This window comes from Mytilus trossulus, chromosome 4 (genome assembly GCF_036588685.1).
Source record: "Mytilus trossulus isolate FHL-02 chromosome 4, PNRI_Mtr1.1.1.hap1, whole genome shotgun sequence".
Taxonomy (NCBI): domain Eukaryota; kingdom Metazoa; phylum Mollusca; class Bivalvia; order Mytilida; family Mytilidae; genus Mytilus; species Mytilus trossulus.
Window position 1 is genome coordinate 10,278,526 of NC_086376.1, and position 27,898 is coordinate 10,306,423.

General features: G+C 31.7%; 1 protein-coding gene across 1 annotated transcript in view; it reads left to right on the forward strand.

Moving 5' to 3' along the window:
- LOC134716417 (protein mono-ADP-ribosyltransferase PARP14-like) overlaps positions 1–27,474 on the forward strand; it is a 57,671-nt gene extending 30,197 nt beyond the window's left edge. The window contains exons 6-26 of the mRNA XM_063579413.1: positions 257–478; positions 2,452–4,062; positions 6,639–6,775; positions 7,013–7,234; positions 8,361–8,564; positions 9,148–9,202; positions 9,918–9,997; positions 11,259–11,507; positions 12,123–12,344; positions 13,214–13,286; positions 13,647–13,754; positions 14,262–14,330; positions 15,064–15,243; positions 15,655–15,915; positions 16,548–16,708; positions 17,006–17,212; positions 19,102–19,318; positions 21,336–21,523; positions 22,476–22,653; positions 25,708–25,779; positions 26,882–27,474. Coding sequence (XP_063435483.1) covers positions 257–478; positions 2,452–4,062; positions 6,639–6,775; positions 7,013–7,234; positions 8,361–8,564; positions 9,148–9,202; positions 9,918–9,997; positions 11,259–11,507; positions 12,123–12,344; positions 13,214–13,286; positions 13,647–13,754; positions 14,262–14,330; positions 15,064–15,243; positions 15,655–15,915; positions 16,548–16,708; positions 17,006–17,212; positions 19,102–19,318; positions 21,336–21,523; positions 22,476–22,653; positions 25,708–25,779; positions 26,882–27,168 — 5,003 coding nt within the window. The 3' untranslated portion in view covers positions 27,169–27,474. The remainder of the gene's footprint in view (positions 1–256; positions 479–2,451; positions 4,063–6,638; positions 6,776–7,012; positions 7,235–8,360; positions 8,565–9,147; positions 9,203–9,917; positions 9,998–11,258; positions 11,508–12,122; positions 12,345–13,213; positions 13,287–13,646; positions 13,755–14,261; positions 14,331–15,063; positions 15,244–15,654; positions 15,916–16,547; positions 16,709–17,005; positions 17,213–19,101; positions 19,319–21,335; positions 21,524–22,475; positions 22,654–25,707; positions 25,780–26,881) is intronic.
- The last annotated feature ends 424 nt before the right edge of the window (positions 27,475–27,898 follow it).

Genomic DNA, 27,898 nt, shown 5'->3' on the forward strand with positions numbered 1-27,898 from the left:
AAAATCAGGAAATGTCTCTCATTCCGGCAAGAATAACAAATTCATATGCAGCTGCAATATTGGTTTGTAAATTCCAACTATTTCATGATTGTAAATGATACTCGTCTGTTTAATAATTTCTGATGAACTGTTTCTTCTAAAACATCATGGCAACCAAAATGTAAGAAATGTGTGAAACCCAATCGAAATATAAATTCATAACTGACAAAAAGGTTTGTTTTATTCCCTTATTATTTTTTTATACTATTTATTGCAGAAATACATGCACTTACAAAAGCCTGTGAATCAAGAAAAATAAAGGAATGTTCACTCGTATTTGAGGAATTGGACCCCCCAAGGAGTGCAATTATCAGTTTTGATGACAAACCATTGTCAGAGAAGTCTCTCAAAACCTACCTTCTTGCGAAGAATCTAGTTATTTCAAGACTGCGCAAGACTGAAGATGGGTTGCATTCTGTGAGGTTTAAAAAAGAACAAGGTTGTGTTTAATGTTTAGGATTAAAGAACTTTTTTTCGGTCGGGAAATAAAAGTATGACATGAATTATGGCTATCTTTATTAATAAGGAATATAAGTGTATCGCGTTACTCGTTGAATTTCGATTTGATTCCAATAGTTGAAATGTTTGATATACAAGGAGTAATATCAAATATTAAAAGGTAAAGCAATAAAAGATGGACGAAAGATACCAAAGGGACAGTCAAACTCATAAATCTAAAACAAACTGACAACGCCATGGCTAAAAATGAAAAAGACAAACAGAAAAACAATAGTACACATGACACAACATAGAAAACTAAAGAATAAACAACACGAACCCCACCAAAAACTAGGGGTGATCTCAGGTGCTCCGGACAGGTAAGCAGATCCTGCTCCACATGCGGCACCCGTGTTGCTTATGTGATTACAAATCCGGTAAATAGTCTAATTCGGTAGGTCAAATTCATGAAAGAGAAGGGGATTGAAGTTACGACGTCAGGAACATATCCGATATCATTTGTGAAATGGTTATTCCATAACGGTCAACCAACTCGTGATGGCGTCCGTAAAATTTACGAAGGGATGATTTCAACCTCACCATCAGTAACCCTCTATCAAGAAAATCATGATAGGAAATGCAAGCACGGGAATATCGTATCAATTGAGAGATATATACCCCGTATGCAGGTGCTGCTGGAATGTTGCTACTTAGAAATGGAAAGTTCACAATTGGAAAGCTGAAATCATCTCTTTTGTCGTAAAGTTTTGTCTTCAACCGACCCTCATTGTCAATTTCTAGATGTAAGTCAAGATATGAAGCTGACTTAACTGTATCTGTAGTATCCTTTATCTCCAATTCGATGGGATAGATGCGTTCCACATAGTCACAAAATTTTGAATTGTTTAGTGAAAGAACGTCATCTATATAGCGGAAAGTAGAGTTAAAGGATTTTGCTAACTTCTTATCTTTCTTCCTAAGAAGTTCCTGCATGAAGTCAGCCTCATAATAATGAAGAAACAAGTCAGCAAGTAGAGGGGCACAGTTTGTTCCCATTGGGATGCCGACAGTCTGTTGAAAAACACGTCCTCCGAACGTAACAAATAAGAAATCAAGCATCTTGATAATATCGGTTTCAGAGAATTTTTTGTTTGAATCAGAGTGATTCTTTACAAAGTATTTATCCCTCCTTAAGACAAGATACTTGTATCTACGTTGGCCATTCTTTTTTATGAAGCAAAGTAATACCAACTCTTTTAATTTGTCTTTAAGTTTGGAATGTGGAATACTTGTGTAAAGAGTAGAGAAGTCAAATGTTTTAATACTGTTACAAGATGAAAGAGAGTTAGATTGTATGTACTCTAAAAGATCTTTGGAATTTTTAAGTATCCACATCTGATTCACGCCACCTCTAGAATAGGCAGTTTCACAATAACTTTGAAGCCCGTCTTTGATTGCTGATAAAATGGATGTTCATAATTTAGAAAGAGGTTTTGTGGAGCACTTGGAAGACCCAGCAGTATACCGCTGTTTGTAAGGACACTTATGTAGTTTAGGTATCCAATACAGTGATGGAAGATCCAGTTCTTCATCTTTGGTTGAAATACCAAAGGAACAAAGAACAGACCTATGATTATCCAGGATTTCCTCTTTGATAAGTGTCGTGAGGGTATATGTTGAGTTTCCAATAAGCTGTTTTCCTTTGATGGATATACATTAGCTTGATTCTTAAGGGTATACAAGCTATATAAGAAATGATTTAGTACATTACTCGTCAATTAAGTTTTCATATTTTCTATAGAATATGTAGTTTAAAAAGCTTTGATATACGCTTTGGTTTGCTTACTTTTGATTAAAGTTGCCTCTCAAAAAGAATCTCTCAATGAATCATTGATAATAGCATCATCAGGTTAGAAACATGTTTTTATTTACGAACTCTGAATGAATTGAAATTAAAATTGACATATATTTTAGATCTTGATGAATTTGTAAAAGTACCAAAGATAACGATAGAAGGAAACTGTATCACAACATCGATCTTATACAACTGTAGCCATGGCATATTCTGGGATCAAAGCCTACATACAGTTGCCATTCCTGCGCCATTTAAACCATGTATCGAGGATCTACTTCTCAAATCATATATAACTGAAATTACATCGGAATGCAATGAACTTCTAGAGAAGCATCACGCTCATATGATAATCAAAGACGAAATAGTTATTGAATGTATCCTGAATTCTAAAGAGAAAGATGTAAGACAAAAAGTCAAACAGTGGACAAAAGACATACAGAAGGCCTGGGAAGACTGTGTTGTCAAAAATTTAAAAAAACGGGAGATTCGAATTCCTGAGGACACAAAAGAATTGTGTTTGAGGCATGTAAATGAATCAAAAGAAGCGCACAAGCCAGAGGATTTGAAAATCGTCATTCCCGAAGAGCCTGGATCGATTACAATTATATTCATTGGCAAATGTGATATCGTTGAAAGCTTTTACAATCAAGTATATGATAGATTACAGGACATAAAAGAGACAATAAACAGGGAAAATTTACTCACTTCAGGTTCTATACAACTGCAACCGACAGAAGTTAAGCTTTTATTGAAAGAGAATAAATTTGAAAAACTCAATGACATCGCATTTGACTTCAAGTATGAGTTGGACCAAGTGAATGGGATCATTTCTTTTACGGGTCAATTACAAGACATTGAAAGGGCAAAACATATAATATTTACAGAGAAAAACAGTTACCACATTTGGACAATGAAAAATAGTGCATACCACTGTTGTAAATTGCTACAAAATACAGTCGTTGCAAATTCAGCTGACAAAAAGTTACTCGAAAGTAATATGTCTGCCACATTTGAGGTTAAACATAACGAGTTAGTTATTTGTACATCAGAAGAAGAAAATAAAAACGATATTGAAGACATTTTAAGAAAATATGTTGTCGAACGTACAATTGAACTTGATGATTCCAACAATCACGTTCTCGAACTTGGTGACTGGGAAGCAAAATGTACCGCTTTGAAAGATTTATATACAGATATTTGCATCATCGATGATTCTGAAGATACTAGAATAACTGTAACGTCAACTTATGATGTGATCAAAGATATCATTACTCAGATTCAAAGCTTCATCAACGAACATAGTACCAATGAAGAAGATATAAATGTAACAGATGAATTCCAATTAAGATTTCTCAAGCTTCATTGCAAGGACTGGCTAAAAGAATTAGAGGTTAAGTACAGTGATGATAGACTAAAAATAACATTCGGAGATCATTCAGTTAAAGTACAAGGCACTAAAGAGGGAATAAAAACTGCAAAATTAGACCTTGACATCATAATCAGTAAAATACAAAAGGAAATTTACAACGTATCGAAACCAGGTTTGCATTTACTGTTTAATGATCCAGACACAGTCGCTGCTTTTTTAGATCCAATAGATTTGGACTCAAGAACAGTTGTGGAAGTCAATACAGCAAATAGCTTACAAAGTCTTAAAAGTAACACAAGGCTGAAAGAAACAGACGATGAATACACCATGCGCCAAGCGTTTGAAGACATGAAACGAAACGGTATTAAATATTTTTTATCAGATGAAAAAATTAGGTTTCTTGTTATTTTTTTATCTTAAAAAACGTTAAAACTTATCTAATAAACGTTAAAGTAACATGTTTTTAGAAAATCAAGTGGAATTCAATATGGGTGTAAACATTGTTAACATATAACGTGGAACGGTGTGTACCAATAGACCTTTCTTACAAATTGACGAAAGGTACGAACGAACGTAAAGAGAGCAGGTATTTCATTTCCACAATAACAGTTAAAAGAGACTTTATTTTATTCAATAAAGCAAAATTCTTTTCTAAATCAAGTTTTTTTTTCAAAAATAATAATATCGCAAATAATACACGATTTTAAAATAATTAAACAGAGAAAACTAGTGTCAAATACACCTACGTCCGATACGTTACTTACGTAAACCACGAGTACACACATTTCCGCGGGAATTTTTTAAGCACGAGTTTCACGATTAACTTTTCAATGGTATTATTGAAGTACGTTAGTCTAAATTTAACGACAAGATTCACATTTATTTTTTGTTTTTTATAGTACACTTTCAGGAAATTGTCAATGGGGAATATCGAGATTTGATAAAAAAAAAAATGATGTTACAATGTTTTTAAAAAGTAATGTTGAATACTTCTAGAAAAACAGATTTTGTATATCAAGAAAATAAATCTACTAGTTTGCACCATATACATTGTGGATTTTATAATGACGATTTAACAGTACACATGTTTGGAAGATAGACGCGAAGTTGTCACTTATCGTCCAGTGGCTAATATTTTATGAATGTTCATGACTATAGGCAAAACGCAATTATACGCTAAAATAATCGTTCCATTGCTGCGGTGTATCATTATATATATACACTTTTAGGGGGAGGGGCAATGAATATTACCATAGGAGAGGCGATGATTCAAAAGTTATTATACGAGCACCAGCATACGGCAAAGTATGAAGATCATCATTTTTATTCATTTTCATTTTGTTATTTTGAGCGTTGCAAATTTTGAATCAAGGAAGTATTTGTTTTAATTTTTTTCTTATTTTTCTGTAAGAGAAGAAGACAATGTATTAGCTTTGACATTTTCTGAGGTATAACAGTGCAACGTTGTTATATTGAAGGGTATGGGAGGGGTCGGTTTTTAGTCTTTATGGGGCATTTTATTCGGCTGACTACTAGATGTCTTTAGGATATTTTGTAGTGTTACCTCCTTCGATCTGGTGGTATCATATTGTAACCTATCGTACGTCCCGAAATTCTAAATATATCATAAGAAAAGTCCAATTTAACAAGTATCGTTGCTTGTAGGATAATTGTCCGAAATTCCACGACTATTATTCAAATATGTCAAAATAAAGTATCCCTAAAACGAGTCTTACGTATGATTCGTCAAGCATACTTACCTTTCGTCAATTTGTAAGAAAGCTCTATTAATACGAGCAACTCGACGAGTGCCATGGCGTTGTCAGTTTATAATCGATTTGAGTCGAATAATTCTTTGATATATTTCGCCTCTTTTTTTTTGAATAAATAAAAATAAGTATATTAGTATTTTTTTTCTTTTATGAATTAAAAAGATATTAAGAGAATATCAAATCGTCTATTTTGATCACATAATCTCAAGTTGAAACGTCAAATTTGAGTGTGATTTATCACCAAATCGGGATAATCTCGGCTTATCGTCCTTGTATATACACATTTGTTTTTTAAGGTTTATGTACCCTTCTATAGCCATTTTTGTACGAACTTTTCAAACTTAAATTGTATCAAAACTACAGATATACTGAATAATAGAGATAGGCCATTTTGTACATATTCCAAGGGGAAACTTGATGCAAAGCATTATTTTTTACTGTTCCATTGCATTTAATAGAAAAAGAGGACTTTGTGGCAAATAAATCGAGATTTTTATAGAAAATCCACAGCCTTTATCCTTGTACTCTCATATTTGGCATTTTGATGACTGATATATATAGGATTATTGCATGCAGTGCCAGCATTGATTTCCTTAAAATAAGTTTATAAATGTAGTTATTGGTTAAAACAAATATAAATATGGCCAAAATCAAGTACACCTTTGTGGGTGCGCTCGACTATAGTGACTCAGCACGAGGTGTTTTGAAATTTACAGGTTGCTTAGAACTTTTTGTAAAAAATAAACACTAGCGCATCATAGAAAATCAAGTGAGTAATTTATGTTTCAAATTTTATAACAAAAATCTCTATATTAAAGGCTGTGGATTTTCTATAAAAATCTTGATTTATTAGCCACGAAGTCCTCTTTTTCTATCAAATGCAATGAAACAGTAAAAAATAATGCTTTGCATCAAGTTTCCCCTTGGAATGTGTACTAAATGGTTTATCTCTATTATTCATTATATCTGTAGTCATACAATTGAGGTTTGAAAAATTCGTACAAAAATGGCTACAGATGGGTACATAAACCTTAATGTAAATCAATTTGATCATATACATGTGCAAAAAACAACAAACAAAAACCAATCCTATATATAGTACTAAACACAAGATAGCACAACATTTTTTTTTCTTAAAGAAGTATTGAATTTCCATTTTATATAGACAGAAAAAAGTCAGAACAGAAGAAGTCGAAGGAAAAAGAAACAATAGCAAAACCTATGTCCAAAAATGGTCCAGTGGTATTCAGCAATGGAACTACAGTTTATCTGATTAAGAGAGAAGATCTTGGACAACAAAAGGCTAGTAACAAACCAATTTTAAGTTCCTCTAACAATAACACGTTACAAGTGTTCATACTTCGTTCCATATTGAATGGAAAATTTAAAAAAAAAAAGATTAAATAAATTTTAAAACATTTTTTAAAGCAGTCAAGAGTAAATGAAATTCAATCAATCTGCTGGTTTTTTTTATGCAAAGTTTTAGTTCAGTCCTTTAAAAGTTTTAAAAATGACAAAAACAAAGGATTTTTATTGTAGGCCGATGTAATAGTTTGTTCTTCAAATGGAGATTTAGATTTATCAGGACCAGTAGGTAAAAGTATAAAAAAAGTTGCTGGAGACGAACTTTTAGCCGAAATAAAGAAGAAATACACAGGTGGGATTCAACATGGTGATATTGCTGTCGTTAAAGGACACAAACTGCAGTGTACAGAACTATATCTAGCTGCTCTCTTTAATTGGAAGCCTGGTTTTGAGAAAGTAAGTGATATCAACAGTTTTGAAATGTTTGGTAAAAATATTTCAGGTTTAAAATAAAAACAATTATGTTAAAATGTAATATACTACACTATTTCAAAAACTTTGATAGCGATCCCGGCATGCAAAGAATGGTTGTAAAAAGGGTGAAATTAATTGAATTTCGCGAAACTTGTACACGTTACATCCTGGTATGCTTAAAGTCTCGTTGGATCTAGATGTTAAAGGCTTAAGTATTTACATTTATCATATACTTAGCATTGATATGATACCTTTTGCATATGTGTAATGAGGCGGAGGTACACAAGCCATAATTTCCCACCCTGGCTGATAACCCATATCAAGGGCGTCTCGTGCAAAAACCCATAACAGTGCTTCTCGTGCAAGTTTCTTCCGGTGTTTCTGGTATCGATTGTTTTCTTTTCTATTGTGACGTCAGATACTTTTATGACGACGTCAAATTTACGGGAACTTTTGTGGGGAGAGTTTAGTACTTGCTAACAAATGCCATTGACAATTTTTACAGTACAACAAACATGGAGTAATAATGATAAAAAAAACTCCTACAAATTCCCAATGTTTCAAAATGCCGCTATAGGAAATGTTACCATACATATATATGGATGTACATGTAGTAATGTTGTGGTTGGATAATTATAGTATATTTGATTCCTAATTTAAATTCTTTATGGAGTTTTTGACTGTTTCAGTTATTGGATTTGTTTATTCACCTTACATGAAACTATTGTCGGAAGTATATGATAAAGCGATTAATACATGGCCTTTTCCATATCAGCCTGGGTATCATCCCTCGACGCATATCAGCACCTCGACTCCGTCTCGGGCCGATATGGGGGTCTCTGGATGATTCACAGGCTGATATGGAAAAGGCCATGTATTAATCTCTATGTATCGGTATTTATTTGTTTTATTCGTTTTGGTCTTAAATCAGCGATTTGAAAATTGATGAATTAAAAATGTAAAAACTGATTAATTAAAAAGGTAAACAATGTAAACGAAATAAGTGTACGAACAGGTTGTCTTCAGATGAGGTTTTCATAATGGTCAATAAAGGATCACATCGATTTTAATTCTAATGACGATTTTCCTGCATTTCTTTTTAATAAAGGTTTTATCAAAATGTGTCACCAGTTGTTTACATAGAGCGTCGACATACACGTCTATAGTTTTTCCTGCGCTCGGAACAGGAAATTTCAACTATCCTCGAGATGTTGTTGCAAAGACAATGTACGACTGTGTCCATCATTTTGATCTGAGTAAAACGTCTCTAAAAGATATCAGGTTTCTCTGTTATGACAACGATACTATCAGGGTAAGTCCTGTTGTAGTACATTGTACTACATTTGCATACTTGAATCTAATTATTATATCTATATCATTTTTCTATACAGTATTTCATAAAAGTTAATTATTTTCCATTAACGAATTAAAATGACTTTATTTAAACTGATTGTAAGATTATGATTTCATCATATGAATATCAGGCACAATCATTTTCCGTTAGGGGTTTAGTATTATAACATCATAACATATATGAGAAGAACATAACCCGTGTCACAATGTATTTGTAATGCAACATAGGTGTTATGGTATCCCAAATGTACTACAAATTACTGTACACACTTCTCTCATTTTTAAATTTATTGTTGATAAAAAAGTAATAACGATTTCTGTGACAATTTAGAGTCTGACTGGAGGTTATTGTATTTGAAAACTGATAAATCTAGTTCAATTATATTTACTGTCATAATAGAGATTTTTATCATGTTTTACTAGATCCATTTTTAAAAGTATATTTCATACTATTTTCTTTGCTGGCAACACGCAGTAATAACTTCTGAAGCTTAAACTATGCTAATTGATGCTGCTTTTATTTTGTTCTTTTATATTTTCAGGCTTTTGAAAGGGAAGAGATGTTACAACTGAATCCTGATAATGATTCTCTTCCAGGTAGGATTTAGAAAACACATTCTTTGATTAGCACTTCTTTCTCATAAACAATACAATAAAATGTGGGATGAACGACAATCATACAGCAACCAAAGGAAAACTGACAAAAATAATACAGTATAACATGGTTTATTATGCAAGGCCCTGTGTCTTGGAAAGCTTGATCTCTATGAATTCTAAAATGAATTGAAAATAATGAGACATTACATATCTGAGATCTACAAATATCATTGAATTCTCAAAATCACAAATAATTTGATGGCATAAGACAGTAACTGACAATTAACCACTATCCACCACAGTACAAAGGACAATAATTTTATGTTTATTTATTTTATGTTTATTTTCTATAACAAAAATGATGCAAACCATGGATGATTACTTCCTCTCACAATGCTGTTATTTACCTTCCTATTGGCTTTTACATGTTTCCGTTTTCTTTCGATGTATAACGAATAAAATGAGAATAGAAATGAGAAATTTGCCAAAGAGAAAATAACGGGTTATCAACACATATCATATTCAAAAATGTACATCACTTATCAAAACATATTATATTCAGAAATGTATATCACTTATGAACACAAGATAGTATAAATTGGTCAGTATACATTCTCACAGTCAATGGTTACTAGTAATTTATAAAAGCAGAAAAATTGTTTTCGAAGCCGACGTCAAACCATTAAACCATTATCAAAGACAGTTATATTTTCAGAATGGACATGTCAGCCGACTTATTATCAGTTAAAAGATATATCCGTGTCAGTTGTAGTTGGTAATATTGGAACACAACAGGTAATGCTTATATCCTCACTTGAATATTATCTATTCATAATTTGGATTGTTACGTCGTTATTTATAATTGTTAATCTTGCTAAAGGGTGAAAGCGAAGGATTAAAAGGAAGATGGAAAAGAATTGAACATAGCTTTTGTTCAAACATAGATCGTTATTAGTATTTGAAAATGATTACTTCTACACACCAAATACAAAAATAATGAGGTAAGGGAAGGTGGGTCATACCTATCATTATTTTGTGAATGAGGTAAGGGAAGGTGGGTCATACCTATTATTATTTTGTAAATGAGGTAAGGGAAGTTGGGTCATATCTATCATTATTTTGTAAATGAGGTAAGGGAAGGTTGGTCATACCTATTATTATTTTGTATTTATCTTGTTATTTATGGCTTTTTTACTATTCTTAATGTCAAATGGCATATATATATATAGTAGAAAAGTAGAAGCAATATTTATTGTTTATCATGACGTCATATGGCGAAGAATTGATAGACATTTTTGCTTTGATGCATTTCCAAATGATTAATCTCCTAGAAATTAACAGATAACTTATGATTAATCCTCATGCTTAACTCTGAATCATTTGTTTTCAAATCCTTTAATCTGGAGCATTCTTAAGGATATATAGGTTCTCGATTCTAAAATTCTGCCCTATTCCCTTCAATTTGACAAAAACGATTACTCATCGGAATGTTACCAATAATGATTTTGATATGAAAGAACTACTAATTCAAAGCTTTTTTTTTTATTTGTTCGTTTTCTTCAAAGTTTAGTTCTGTTTGTAGTGTGTTTGTGTGTGTTTGTCGTCTATTGATAAAACATGTTATTTGTTATCACCTCGTCTTAATAATTTCTTAAATTACGACTTAAATATCATTTTAGCTCTAGATCACTTGAAACTGCCCATGTGTTTGGCAGTGTTTGTGTATCATTTAAGCTCTAGATCACTTGAGACTGCCCATGTGTTTGGCAGCTTTTGGGTCGATAATTTTCAATTGTTTTATAGGGTTGATAGATTGGTTTAGTTGTCTTTTCGAAGTTTGTTTCTTTGTTTTGGTATCCTAAGACGAATTCTAACTTAAATGTCAAACTAAGACGTCATCAAATGAAAGTGTAATGAAATTGGAAGGGAATAATTACAAAGACAACAAAGTTCGCTGAATTCATTTTTGTCGTTGGTATCAATTTTCAATGATTGAAGAAATATTGAATATTTTATTCGAAAATTATTGTCTATGTATTTACGCATTATCTTACAGGTTGATATTCTTGTGGCAGCAGGCCCAACTAATTTGTGTTTAGAAAAATCCGGAGGTGCAGGCATGTCGCTAATACATAGCTTAGGTGTTGGTATTCAGCAGGATATAACGAAACAGTACCCTAAAGGTATTCAGGAAGGCGAATTGGCTTGTGTAAAGCTTTCGTCTCATATTGGTTGTTGTAAAGTTCTCTACTTAACATCCTTAAATGATTGGAAAGATGTGGAAAAAGTTAAAGACACCGAAAAAGTAAGAACACTTATAGATGTGTATCCCTTTTAGTTAGGTTTGTATGCCAATTTACAGCAAAACAAGTATGGATATCCAAGATGGTGACTATTGGATCCGAGAATAACAGACATGGAAATAATCAATGAATTTGTAAACAAACATTTATGAAAGATTTTGCGATTCTAAGACATTCTTGTGGTAATATGTGTCTTAAACTTCCACTATGATGTGAACTTTTGAAAGTTTTTAAGTTGACGTCACGTCATCGTGAAGATCGACAATGTGCATCATATTATGCCATAAATTAATTAATCTGAAATTAAGAAATTATCAAAAGGATTATACCTAATTTTATCTAGAATAGGAACAAATTTTAGCTACTCTAAAATTGGTTTCTGGCCAATAACTTATTTCTAATGAGGTTGTGTAATGGCATATTATTAATGTGGAAGTTCTTCAGAATGAAGTATTATTTTTTCCTACTCTCACATCTACTGTCTACATATTTTTTTTAAAGTAAACAATCATAGCATTACTAAATTTCAGTTTTTGTCAACAAATCATTGAGCTTTTCCATGTTCGCATTAATGTTACATTACCTAATTTTTTTTCTATATTTCCATATGTTTACAGAAAATCTACAAATTTGTTAATAACTGTCTTGTTGCTGCTGACAAGGCTGGGTATAGATCCATTGCATTCCCAGCTCTAGGAACAGGCAATCTTCACTATCCATGTCATCTTGTAGCAAAATATATGTATGATATAGTGGAACAATTTGCCAGTAACAAACAGAAAACTACATTGTCTTATGTATACTTTGTGGTTTATGAAAAGGATTCAAAGGTTATACAGGTATGCAAAAGATCATTGAACAAAGTTTGACATTTTGTTTCATATTGTTGTAATATTTATTGACATGATTTCTGTGAAAAAGTGTGATATAAACTCAGGTGAACTAGCTTGTTTAAGAGGAAAAACACTTAAATGCCCCAAATATGGGCACTCTGTTTTCTGGTCTGTGCGTTCGTCCGTTCGTCCGTCTGTCCCTTTCAGGTTTTGGTCGAGGTAGTTTTTAATGAAGTTGAAGTCCAATCAACTTAAAAATTAGTATACATGTTTCGTATGATATGATCTTCCAAATTTTAATACCAAATTAAAGATTTTCATAGAAAATATAAGTGCGGATTGGGCATCCTTGTATTTGGGATAAATTCTTGTTTGTATTAATTTAAAATTGTCGTGAATTTGTTACTTTGCAACTGAATTGTTATAGTCTGGTTTTATTAAATCTCATTTTCAATAAAATAATAAACGATTGCATTATGTTTATTATAAAACATTATCTCATTGAAAGCTTGTAACGATTTTTGTATTTCAATGTCAAAATATGTTATAGAAATGAATATGTTGGTGTTATTGTTCAACAAGACATCTATTTCCGATAAAGGTCTACAATTTTCAGGAAATAACATATTTTTGATTTCAGAAAACAGGCCATTTCTTTGTATCTCTTTTATTGAACAATATTTTGGATATGTGATAATATTCTCTCATTTCGGCATGATATGAATTAAGTCATTTGATTTGGTCATAGTCATTAACATGAAATTAACTAATCAAAGATACCAGGATTTGAATTTTGTATCTGCGCATTTGTGCCAGACGCGCGTTTATTCTTGAAAGGTAGACTGAATAAAAAATGTTTGATATTACATTTACAGGCTTTTAAGGAGGAAGAGAGAAAACGAGTACCCGGTCTAGATTCAGTCAATGTTAAGTCTATATCTGACAATGGTAAGAGCGTATTTTAATTATATTTGAACATATTTTTTCGAGACTTTATTTAGTGGTTGAATTAAGAAGCTGTTTGATCATGTCCGTTTATAAATTTTGAAATTAAACAGAAACTAAGGTCTCAACTCCCTCAGGCAAATTTGACCGTAGATGGATTTGCCGTCTTTTGGTTTTAAGCTCTTCCACAATTTTGGTCCACATACATCCTTGGCTTTCATATATTCGGCTGTAAGCGGTCCTTACGACGGACGACGGACAAATTGCATATATAAAGTGCTGTCTTTATTTTTTCAAATCAACATATGACTTATACTTTGACCATTTAAATTTTCATTATAACTTGTTCGATTATAATTTCAGTGTTTCAAATAGGAAATTTACAGTTATCTGTCGAGAAAGGTGATATTTTGTCAAAAGCGTGTGATGCCGTGTTGTATGGATCAAATGAAGACTTGGATTTTACTAAAGGTAAAGTGCATTTTTAAGTTAATCAAAATAAAAATTGAAAATGTGATTTTAATTATTATTTATTGTTGATATTGCATTATACTTTCTGCATACAATGGTGTCCACTAGAGACTTATGCAAAACATTTCGCATATTTGTTCCACGTTGCTATGACGAATGGCATGCTTATTATAAAAAGTCTTTTCTTTCATTTTTGTCTATTTGTTTTGGTCTGGTGTCATGTTAACATAAAACAGACATTTTTCTGGAAATAAAATACGGTAGATAACAAATGGTTCATAAAGGCAATAAAAGTAGACAAACTTTAGAAGATAATATTTGTTTTCTGAAACGTGCTGTAAATATGGATTAGTGCTGAATCGTTTTTTATTTGTCTTTTGATATCTTTAAAACAAAAACAGAAACACTTTCATCGAAAATTTATTTGAGAACACACAGTCTAAATATGGTTAACTGTTGTTGAGAAATTCATGAATGTTCATACAAATAAATGTGAATTGTCTTCAGGTAACCTTTCGAGAGAAATAAACCAGAGGTGCAACACAAAGAAGCTTCAGTCTGAATGTACAGACAAAAGTAAGATTCAGAAATATTTACCAATATATGAGTCTATCTATTGCTTCCCTTCATGATGCAAAGCTTTTATTTTCATGAAATTGTAACGTTAAAATAAATACCGACTGATTTCTTGGTGGGGATAAATAAATTACGGAGCCTTATAAAAAGGGTAAGCAATACACGAGACGCATAACAATATGGGAACTCGAAATCCGATTGAAGATTATATTAGCTTTTTCAGATCGCGATGAAAATTTCATGGAGAAATAGAACAGTTGGTACAGATGTATGTCGATGGGTCATAAATATTCATTTTCTGTTGTCTAAAAACTATAATTTTCTCTTTTTATCTAAAAGCTGGGAAATAATGCAATAGTACGGGATTTACGAATAAATCAATTTATGCAACGGGTTGTTTTTAAACCCAAAACAAACTTTTGTTCCCAATTTACACTCAGTAAAACTAAAACAATAAACTTATGATACTACGAAGCACGCAGTGCATTACAAAAAGGTTAAACATCTTAGCACTATATGACACGAGGATATATCACAGCTTTTTCAACAATGCTTGACAAGTCGTTTGCAAATTTAAATAAATCAATGTTTCATCATATACAAGAATGAATATGATACTCCTTAATAAAATTGAAAAATAAAACTGCTTACTGATGTGCTTGGTTTATTTAAATAAACGATTGATTATAGAGCATCTTGCAATTTGTATAACTTGGCATCTCAATATTTATAGAAAGTAAAATGGCATGGCATGGCATTATTACAACATCTGGCTGTGGTCTGCCTTCCAAGTTTATTTTTCATGTCTGCTCAAAACAAAGACCAGATGATTGGAAATCCGTTATAAAGAAATCATTGTACAAAGCAGAAAGAAAACAACTGAAGACGCTTTCCTTGCCAGCTTTTGGAACAGGTAATTTAATTTTTATATATTTTGAAATGAACTATTGTTTTCAGAAATGAATTTTGTTAATGTAAACTTTCTATTTGAACAGAAGCTATTGACTGTACGTATGTTCAACCCAACACTGTTTCTTAAAATGTCCTGCACCGAGTCAGTAATATGGCAGTTGTTAACAAATAATTCGTTTCTATGAATGTTGTTTTGTTGTACCTGTTGTTCTTTTCTTTACTCTTATAGTTTATGTGTTTTCCTTGGGTTTTTTTTTTTCTCTAAATTAATTTATAACCTTTGAACACCGGTATACTACTGGTGCCTTTATCTGTTACCAATAGTGTTAATAACGGATGTTCCAATCATAATAAATTATCAATTTATCGCATCATATGGAATTGAAATAATGCTTCATATCAATATTTCTAGGAGCACAAGGATCACCTAGAGAGGAATTAATGGGGAAGGCTATCGCAGAATCAATTTTAGAATTTGTTAAAGAGGGACAAACGACTCATTTACAACACATCTACTTAATTATATTCCAAGATAAAATGGTGCAGCCTATGCTTAAAGCAGTACGTTTTTCTTTAAAACCAGACACAATGGAACGCTATTCATTGCCAAAAGGCAATTTAGCTTTAAAACAGAAAAGTGTTCAAAAACAACATTTGCCTATCCCAGATGTAGGTTAGTACATAATTATATAGAACCATATACGGCAAAGTAGCATATCGACAAAAACAGTGTCTGGTAAATTGTGTTGATGACAAAAATATCATATATTTTGTCTATGACCTTATTATTATTCATTATGGAAAACACACAAAATAGTTCATACATAGCCATGTCTTAATTTTGGGACTTTGTTATATACAACATTCTTCTACACTGTACAAACAAAAATTGACCAAAATATTTCAACTGTAAACGGATTTTCTATCTCATTCATCCTACGGGTTTCTATGCAATCATGATTTACTCCATACGGGAACTTTTCCTAACATATAATTATTAATGTTACGGATGAAATGGACAACATGAATGATACACTTGATAACCTGTTCATCTAAGTTTATAATCTATATCAATAATAAGTACATGGTGATAGTAAGCCAAACGATGAAAAGAAAGATTTTATTAAGGTCCTTCAACTTCCAACAAATAATGTCTCGAAATATAAGCACCAATAACTATCAACTAAAACTGAACTAAATGGTGCTGAACAAAAAGTTATCGTGGTAATAAACGGAAGTAACCTAGGGTCAAAATTATCACTAAATCGACTGTTGATTTATGAAAATAGCATTTATGTTTTTTAGTTGTTGAGAACACTAACCAGTCAACTGTAACATTTACAATCTACTTTCAATCTGGAAATGATCTCAGTATGGCTAAGACGATGTTGCAACAAGCAATATCTGAAAAGTATCAGACAGAGAAACAACACGACAATGTCATTGCTACACTAACACAAAATGAGGTAAGTGATGTGGTCAAACTTCTACAAGGTCGATATCGCAAAAAGCGGGGTTTGTTGTCCCTGTTGGTACCATCTGCCTTGCAAGAGTCAATGTTTCTGTATTTGCATGATTAAAAAAAATTAAGTTCAAAGTATTATATTATTGTGATACAATGATAATGATTTTTTTTTTCTAATCTATAAGACGACAAAATTAGCTTACAAAGAGGATGCATTTTTTCATACTAAGTATTTAGCTTTTAATTAAGGTGCCAACCGATTCTGTGTGAGATTGTTTTTAAATAAACTCTTTTTAAGGCCGATTATTTAAAAGCAGTCGAAAATAGACATGCAGTTATAATGACAGTAGACAAGGTGAAATGTGACGTTATCATAAAAGGACTTATTGACGAAGTAATGAATGCAAAGCAAGATATTTTTGATGCTCTTAGAAAGTTTAACCACACTCGACATTGTCAAGCAGAGGCTGCCATTATCAAAGAACAAGTCCAGTGGTATCTAAAGGTAAGTTTTAGCAACAAAACATATTTCAAATTAATTAACAACTAGGTGTTAATTTTTTTTTAATGTGATAATATAAATTTTATACAAATACGTCACTTTTTGTTATGTTGATCCATTCATATAACGCTCAGGTTATATTTCGTTTTTGGTGTCCTGGTTTTGTTGTCATTAATATATGGGAGTTTGCCGTTGTTATTCTGCGGTTAACACATGTTGTAATGTACTATAATATCCTTTACTTATGTATTTCTCTGTGTTAAGGGTTCTTGTGTTTTTTGTACTGTATTCATGTTACGTGGGGCCGGTTGTCATTTTAGATGTATTTAATCTTAAGGTTTTGATAGTCATAAAACCAGGTTCAAACCTTCTTTTATTCTTTAAATGTCCTGCACAATATCAGGAATATGTCAGTTGTTATCACTCGTCCGTGTTTATATATGATGGCGTTTCCTTATAGTTCAGTGTGTCTGTTGTTCTTAAGTTATCATCACATAGTTGTGCGTTTACCTCGGTTTTAATTTGTTACATGATTTATTTTTTTCTTAATTAAATTACGACTATTGAACAATGATAAACTACATGTACTGTTGCAATTATTAATTTAGTTTAGCAGTAACATTATGTCAGTTAGGGAAGCCTTCTTTCTTGAAATAGTTTGTGAATAAATGTACATTGGATAATCATTTACTAAATTGTCGTTAAATCCATTGACTTGTGACGTGTTAGTATTATATTCTTGCACGTTGAATAATAATTGTAACAACTTAGATGGCATATGGCAAGTTTAAATTGTAAGAATTTCCCCTCATTTCACCTCAATCGACCTAACCTGTAGAATCTTCTTCTTGTCTGATACATATACATTGTTCTCAACCAGAATATGCATCACATATTTAATTTGACTACAGATATTTAAAAAGCAGAAATACATCCAATTGTCTTTAGTTAAAGCATTCGTGAAAACATTTTAAGCTCACCTGGCCCGAAGGGCCAAGTGAGCTTATGCCATCACTTGGCGTCCGTCGTCGTCCGTCGACTATCGTCGTCTGTCGTCGTCCGTCGTCGTCTGTCGTCGTAAACTATTTCAAGAATCTTCTACTCTGAAACTACTGGGAGAAATACTTCCAAACTTTAACTGAATGTTTCTTAGGGTGTCTAGTTTATAAATTGTATCCAAAGTTCTGATCTATCAACAAACATGGTCGCCATTGCTAAAAATAGAATATAGGGGTCAACTGCAGTTTTTGGCTTATAACTCAAAAACCAAAGCATTTAGAGCAAATCTGACATGGGGTAATATTGTTTATCAGGTCAAGATCTATCTGCCCTGAAATTTTCAGATGAATCAGACAACCAGTTGTTGGGTTGCTGCCCCTGAATTGGTAATTTTAAGGAAATTTTGCTGTTTTTGGTTATTATCTTGAATATTATTATAGATAGAGATAAACTGTAAACAGCAATAATGTTCAGCAAAGTAAGATTTACAAAAAGGTCAACATGATCGAAAGTGTCAATTGACCCCTTAAGGAGTTATTGCCCTTTAAAGACTTTTTTCACAATTTGTTCATCATGTTGACTTACTTTAAAAAATCTTCTCCTTTGAAAACGCTGTATCAATTTCAGCCAAACTTAGGCTAAATGAGTTTCAGAGTATCTAGTATAAATTTTATATTTTATTTCCTTGTATGTCAAGAAACATAGCACCTATGACTAAAATAGAACATAGGAGAAAATGATTATTGTTTTTGGCTTTTGAAGAAAATAGGACGATCCAAAGAACATTTAAATAAATTGAAAAGCCAAAATAATCATTGATGAGAGATTTAACCAAAAGAATTAAGGTGAGCGATTCAGGCTCTTGAGAGCCTCTTGTTTCTTAAATATTGTAGGATATTGATGATAAAGGACTTCCATCTTTAGAAGAATATCCTGATATGATAAACATGTATCTTGAAACCGCTTATAAAGGAGATTCTGGACGGAAAGAGGTGGAATTCAAAGATGAACAGGGAGAGGAGTATATTATTGTACTTAGAGAAATGACGGAGTATTTAAAGAAAGACAGATCTAATAAAGTAGATGTTTTGCGAAGAGAAAAGCTACAAGGTTTGTAACTAAAATATGTTTGTGCATTGTGCATATAATCGGTACATTTAATTTTCATCGTCGGTCTTTGAATGTTCCTACATTGAATAAACCACAGAGAGTTTATGGATGTCATATCTCAACTATGTTTTGAACGTTCCTGGAACAAGATAAAAAGAGTTTCTGTTGACAATATATTTGAAATACACTAGAAATGACCAATTTAATATTAAAAAGTTGTAGAAAGCAAATTTGTGAATAAGTTTTTATTGTTTACATTAAAATATGTTACTAACAAACTGTAGATGGTAGTATCCATTCTTCTTGTGGACAATTTGTATTTGTTTTATTCATTTACATAATTTTTCACATGTCAATAAGATATCTTATTTATGTTACAGTGAATTTGTGAAATCAGGGATTTTGTAAAATCCCTGGAATAATTAGTGAATTAGTAGTATCACTAACTGTGTCAGTGATTACTGTACTAGCACAACATTCTAACTCGATCTATAACTTGTCATGGTGCAAAAAATATGTTAAATTAAATCAAGTCAATATAATCAAGCACAACGGAAAAAAAAGGTCAATAACTCTGCACAATATCATTAGACCAGACAAAAAATCGAAATGAATCTGTAACTAGTCATGATGAAATATATACCAATTGTCAAATCAATATCTTTAAGTATGACTAAATAAAATGTCGAAAACTGGTTATTTCATTTAACTTCATGGACAATTACTCTGCATTAAATCGTCAGACACGAACCGCCAAATTCAGACATTACCTATAATTTAATTTTCCTTAAAGTCATATGAAACGAGTGACCGGTGAAAATAAGGTTATTCCAATTCTTGAACCAATGCATACAAACATCATCAACTTTGTCTTCTGCGCACGATTTTATAATTTTTTCGTATAATAGTATTTCTTTTTACAATTGGTCAGCGTTGTTATGAAAATATGGCAGGTAATTAAAGTTCGTGTTTTGAAGTCGAAGTTTAACTATTATCACCTGTTTGTCAACAATCAACATAAAGCATTGATATTGAACACGTGTTTAACATATACAATCAGTGCGTATTGCGATCACCGGATTTTCACGAGTTGGGTCCTACTGAGGTCACTTTTCATACGGAAAATATGTCGGGAAATTGCTTCCTGGTCAAAAAGCAATGAAACTAAAGTAAATTCTTCTAAATATGAACAAATTAAAGAATTTTCTTTAGAAAAATTTATATGTACATAAGTTTTATAATGAAAACTATCCATTGAGTTAAAAAAAAAAAAGAACGTATGCATTATATTTTTTTTTTAATTTGAGGTTTCTTATGACTTATGCAACTGTTAATTGATACATCTTTTAAATCTCTTATTCATTACTTAAGGAATGACTGTAATGTTTTTTATGTTATTTCGAATAGACAGAAAAAAATATTACAGTCATTTCTTATAATTTAATTCTAAATTCCATTTTAAACCGTAGAAAACCATGAAAAAACGTTGATGACGTCACAATCACATGACTTAATTATGTTTATGGGCTCATAACAAAATAACATCAGCCAATCAGAAGACGCGTTACATCCAAAATTTAATTATTGGTTATATGCAATAGTTTTATTTCCAGCAATTATCAAAAGTTAACTTATGTGAGTAAGTTTCCTCTTGATTTAGACACATAATTTATCTGCCCAATCATTTTTCAACAGAATGGCAGTTATTTGATGAAAATTGCTCATTTAGTGTTAATATTTAAGACTTATTTTACCTTAAACTCTTTGAGTGTAACTGCTGTTGACTTGTTTTATAAAAAAGATCAAATAAAAAAGATCACTTTTTTTTTTACAAATTCACTGAATTTGATAAGAGAATCTGCCAAAAAAATCTTAATTATATGATTGTTTTTGTAAAAACCCGTTGAGAAAATCAGGAATATCATTAATTCACTAATCAGTTCACTGTTTATACAAAGTCCCTGATATTTCATGAATTTTACAAATTCACTGTAACATATTGACCTTTTAATTATAGGAGATAGTGGGTCTTTTGAACCACCAGTACAATGGGATGTCCAAGGCTCTGATAACGTAAAAGTGGTTACAATGATAAATACATCGCCAGAATATAAAATCATCGAAAAGAAGTTTATGGACTCTGTATTTGGTGGAAGAAAAGAGTGGGCTTCCCAATTCAAAAAACAGTCTTTAAAAATTACTAAGGTTTGTTATGTAGTATTTTTCTATCGCATGGTAACATCATCTCGGCAAGTCAAGTGAAATCAGTAAACTTAATGATATCAATATACAAGATCATATAACAACAATGAATGTTACTTATACATTAATATGAGGGGCCATTTAAAAAATAAGTGACTCATAATCACGCTCCAACCGTGAAGAAATGACAAACGTATTTTATTCAACGGAAATTTATCTTGGAAAATACACTCGGTGATGTTTGTTTGATCGAAGGGTTGACTTTGCGATCCTTTTTTTATCTTAATGTCGAACGTAAAACGAATGGTTGAATTCTGCATACACGTGATAATTATGGCAGATGATTAAAAAATAAAACAATACATTATATATATCAAAATTGAACAAAATACACTTTATTACCCTTTACATTTGAATTCCACTCCTTTGCGGAACGTTTAATTTTATTACTACCACTGGGTCGATGCTTCTGCTGGTGGACTATTAGTCCCCGATGGTATCACCAGCCAAGTAGCCAGTACTTCGGTACTGGCTTGAAAATACGGATTTTTTTTGTGTTATTAAAATTTGCTGTTACAAAATATTATAAATTATTATAAATATGTATCTGCCTAATGCAAAGCTCTGATTCCTTTCACGGATTTGGCTATACTTTTCGGACCTTTTGGATTATAGCTGTTCATCTTTTATATAAGCTTTGGATTTCAAAAATTTTGACCACGAGCATCACTGAAGAGACATGTATTGTCGAAATGCGCATCTGGTGCAAGAAAAAATTGGTACCGTTAATTATATTAAGGCAGTTTGTAAAAACAATTGACTTGTTGAACAGGTTATTTTAACAATAAAAAACACAAGAAGCACAACATTTTAAATTCAGAAAACACCTATAAATTAGTGACATTAATTCGCTTCCGTTTTCCAACTGTGTGACTGTTTAATTTTGCAATTTAAGATTGAGAGGATTCAGAATCTTAGTCTTTACCATATGTACACTGCAAAGAAAGGTTTAGTCGAAAAACAGAATCCGTCTGGCACGAAAAATGAACAGGACTTATGGTATAGTGCATTTGAGGACTCTGTTGTCAGCATAAATCTTTATGGGTTCAATAGAAGTTACTGTGGTGACCTATGTAAGTACTGTTCTACCAGTAATACGTTTACATCAGTAATTGTATAAGTCGTAAATACTGTTATTTTACGAACGACAAGATCATAGTCTTAGTCCAAAGACAAGCTAGAATAAATCAACGATAGCAGATGGTTAAAGCCAAGTTCAAACCCTCCATTTTGTTTTTAAAATGCCATATACCAGGTCCGGAATATGACACTTGTTATCTACAGTCTGTTTATATGTATCTTTATATTTACTTTTGTTGTAATACATCATTTCTGTTGTTGCGTTGTTTCCTTCTTAAGTTGAAGTGTTTCCATCGGTTTAATACACACAAAAAAAGAAGATGTGGTATGATTGCCAATGAATCAACTCTACAAAGAGACCCAATGACACAAAATTTAACAACTATAGGTCTTATTACAGCCTTCAACAATGAGCAAAGCGAATGCCACATTAAGTTTGTTTTCCGGATTTGTTTATGCTTAATCGAGATATGACTATTGCACAGCGGTATACTACTGCTGTCTTTATTTATACATTGCCCTACCTTAAGACATCACTTAACAACTGCTTCAGAGCGTGGTAATCCCCCTGCCATGAAATATTGAAGTTTAAAATAGGACAAAGGTTAAACTTTTGATAAGTCTACGCAACTTTTTAAATAATCAATTCAAAGATCGACTTCATTTTATCATTAAGCAAAGCTTTTTCTACGTAGATACAAATTTCTAATTTAGGTCATTAAAAAATCTTATTTTGTGAAGAAAACACTGATTATTGCAACAAACACATCATTAAAATGTTAGACCTTTTAATCCACAATACATTTATTGAGTTTGGTGAATTACATTTCAACAAACAGTTGGTATTCCAATGGTACTAGTTGGGAATCACCACATGCCAACTTGTTTTTGTACTTTGATCAAGCAAAATTCATACGGAACCCTCTTAATGACAAAACGTAAATACTTTGATCTTCTGTTACCATGGTTACTCAATAATATGCATGTCAATGAGCGCTTACATCTCATATAGCCTAGTAAAGTTGAAATTAAGGATACTACTGAAAGAAACTGAAGAAAGTCTGTATCAATATTGAACAAAAGATCAAAATTCATAATATAATCTATGTTCATCTCCATGATTTCAACTTTTCAATTTTCATCTGCTGTAAACTAACTAATTTTTGCGGATACTTTAATTTGCGTTTAGTCCTTTCTAGCTTAATTCGCGGATATTAAATTTCGGGATTTCTACATGCACTTGGTGTAATTAGAAAGATCCAAAGTTTTAAATTTTCGCGACGATTTATATTTGCGTCCTTTTTCTTCTCGCGAAAGTCGCGAACATGAAATGCTCGCAAAATTTATTGGTGTACAGTATTATTTTTTCACCAATAACATACACTCTGAATGATCGAATAGGTTTTAGATATATCAGTTGATAGATAACTCAAAAATTACATCTTTTATTATATGGATAAATCCAAACTATCCTACTGCATGTGAATACTTTTATTTTTGCAGTGCACAATGCATGTCTTCTTTTACTGTCCATTGCGTTAAACACTAACTGATTGTTGATTTTAATCTCTGATGCGTGATTTTATTTACTTTTAATTGCGTTTGGGTTTTATTATCTTTTGTTATGTCTCGTCTCACTATTTATTTTTTTGATTATTATTCAGTATCATAATAAATTTTTAATGCTGTTCTCGTACTATGAATAACACATTTATTCATTTTGTAAAATGTAATGTATATACTCCATGCGACCCTTCAAACAAAGTCATTATGTTTATCTATGTATTCTATCTTATGTATATGTTTTCCTTTTTTATATTAATATTGTACTTATATTGTGTCATATACCGAATTTATTCGTTCTGTGTACGTTAACTTGTTTTTGTTAACATGTGTTTTTGATTAAGGTGAGCCATTTCAATTGATATTCTGTAGTGTTTCTTTCTATATTGAAATATTGAGTTTACATCGTTGTTCTCCTCTTATATTTAATGCGTTTCCCTCGGTTTTAATTTGTTACCCCGATTTTGTTTTTTGTCCATGGATTTATTTTACAGAAATCATTGTTGGGGCGCTTTTAGATGCTGTTCGGTATTAGCTAAAGATCACTGTTGAATGCCGTATTTTGACCTATAATTATACTTTTTACCAATTTTGGCTTAGAGAGTTATCTCATTGGCACTCATACCACATCTTCATGTTTACTTACTTTGATTTAGTACTTTGAAATATGAAGCTTTTGTAGGAGGAAATCTATATGATTATTGTGAAATAACGCATTAATTCATGAAAGTTACAGTTCCCTAAAGATATGCCACATTAGTCTATTTCGTAACCTTCAAAACTTCAAAAATCTGTATTCATGTGATTTATGTAGATTAGTGCATGTTTTAGAAGAATAATTATATATGCTTCATTGTTCGGATTAAAGGTTGATAGCTGGATTCTAGTGTATACCTTAAGATTGAAATAAACAATTAATTTTCCCATAGGCGACAATGGTAGCCTTTTTTGAGATACAGACTTTAGAAAGTTGATTTTTTAACGAAACCTTGCTAGAATCAAAGAAAAGTTATTAGGACAGTATTTTTTGGTCCCAAAAATATAGGTTCGCGTTGCTTTTCTTAGCGTATTTTGTACTTATCTCCCATGCCTATCAATTTTGCCCTTAAAAATACGTGTCTTGTCCTAGCGTTGAAAAGTCATCTCAGTGCCTTCAGGGCTACGGAATAATTTTTATTTTGCCTTTTGTATAAAGCAGAGTGCACGAAGTCTCTAAAAATAAAAAAAGAACGGGCGCACATATCGACCAATCAGGATTAGCCATACTCTTAATTCTGAATACCATGTTATGCTGCGCCCATAAAATCTAATGGTGTATTGTAACCTATAATACATGGTGTCACGTGTTAATTCGGTGTCATATTTTGTGATATGAACAACAGGAAAAAAAGATTGTAAATATACAAGTAGAACTTCTTCAAATATAAATATTGTAAAAGTTACTGGTCTACATAACACTTGCATTACATTTTTATAAATTACAGATCAAAAATTTAAATTAAAAAGGCAGAGTGTTAAAAAGCCAGACGATCCAAAGGACAACAACCCATACGAAGGTAGTATACTTGTTGATATAGTTGTTAAGGTTCATCATAAGGAATTGAAAAATATGGCCGTGTTTACACCTCAAAAATAACTATGAGTACAGACAAACTGGTACATCCAGGAAAGTTTTGAGGCATGGCAGGAACTAGATATTTAAAAGTTATATGAAGTCTACGTTTCAGAAAATTAAAAACTTACCTGGATTTTGATGTCCATTTTTTTCCAGTCTGCAGAAGATAGCAAAATAAACAAACACCCGAGTTTCATTTGATACGGTCCACTCAGTTACAGTTTAAACCTGTTAAATCACCTATTGTTTACAGGTGTCTATTGTCCATCTATTGTCCATTTAAATCAATACTACTCACAACATTGATTATATGAGGGGAGCTTCTCAATCGTTTTCACGACTTAGTTAATTTTTGCACCTTCTGCAGGAACGAAAAAAAATGGATAGCAAAATCTAGAAAAGTTTATAATTTTCTGAAACATAAAATGCATTTAAAATTTATATATCTAGTTCCTGCCATCCCTTAAAACTGTTGCAGGTGTATAGGTTAGTCTGTACTCAGAGTAAAATTTGGGGTGTAAATACAGCCATTTTACCCAAAAGGTTATGATGAACCTTAAGAATATGACCGTCGAGATGGTGCGATTTATTACATATAAAAAAAATTAAGAAACTTCATATTTAAAAAAAAAAATTCAACCTGTTTTATATACATGAATGGCTAAGTTGTATTAGATAATAAGTGAACGTAAACTTTGTTTTAAAGAAATATCATTCATATTATCAAAATCTGTATGTATCGATAATAAGTAATTGACTTAATAAACCTCTCGTTATAACTTCGCACACCTTAAAGTGACGTTTTGCATTTGCGCGGATCTGCATTTCAATCGCACCTTGTTTTTTTTTTCACTTGCGCCAATCTCATTTTTCATTTGCGCAGATTGTATACATTTAAAGTACAGGTGAATTTGATTTATTTCAAGTATTCTTCGCTAAATGCCATGTTGATATTGCAATACTTTATTTTGCAGTTATAATAATATATTGTTATACCATAATTTGTTATACCCGAATTATTATTTCAATAAATTATTTTATAGAAAAATTTGGAGAAGGTGTATACTTCAGCAATGAAGCAGGCTTTACTATACTTAAAGGGATTGACGTTGACGACAACTCAACAACTGATCGTACAATATATATGTGTAAGGTGCTGACTGGTGTTCACTGTCAGGGTGTGAAAGGCATGCGATACTTACCAATGAGACCAGATGGAACCATGATGAACTTTGATTCGGCTACGGATGATAGCAAACCTCCCGTTCAGTTTGTTATTTTTAATGACACTCAAGCATATCCACAGTACTGTATAAGGTTTAGACTTTAGAATTTTAGATAACAAACAGAATTGCATCAATATGCATAACTCAAACATTGTTTCTTACTGTATTTTGTCAGTACCTAAAATCATTTTGTTTTTTTATGAATTTAAACTTGCCTAACTATGGGTTGATATAGTTATATACACTAGTGCTGAATCATGCCAATACAATATTTTAAATGTTTACATTTCACAAGATCATGCTGCTTCTGCTTAAGATGTCTTAAGCTAAACACTTTCATGTTAACCGATTGATAGGTTGCATTTCTGTAAATATTTACAATTCAATTTCGAATTGGAACTCTTCTTACGGCTAAAACTGTACAATTTTTACTATGAAGTTTTGAAAAAAAGTCTCCTAGAATAAAAGGTTTTATGCACTATTTTTTTTTCAAAGGTGAACATATAGGGTGTGTGGTATATTTTCAACATTTATATGCCCCTAATTTATAAGAGTTATAACTAACACTGAAATTATTTACTACCCCAACCTTGACTTGAGGGTTATATATAAAAAAGAAGATGTGGTTTGATTGCAAATGAGACAACTATCCACTATCAACAAAAGACCAAAACGACACAAACATTAACAATTATAGGTCACCTTACGGCCTTCAACAATGAGCAAAGCCCATACCGCATATAGTCAGCTATAAAAGGCCCCGATAAGACAATGTAAAACAATTCAAAGGAGAAAACTAACGGCCTTATTTATTTTAAAAAAATTGTAATGGTT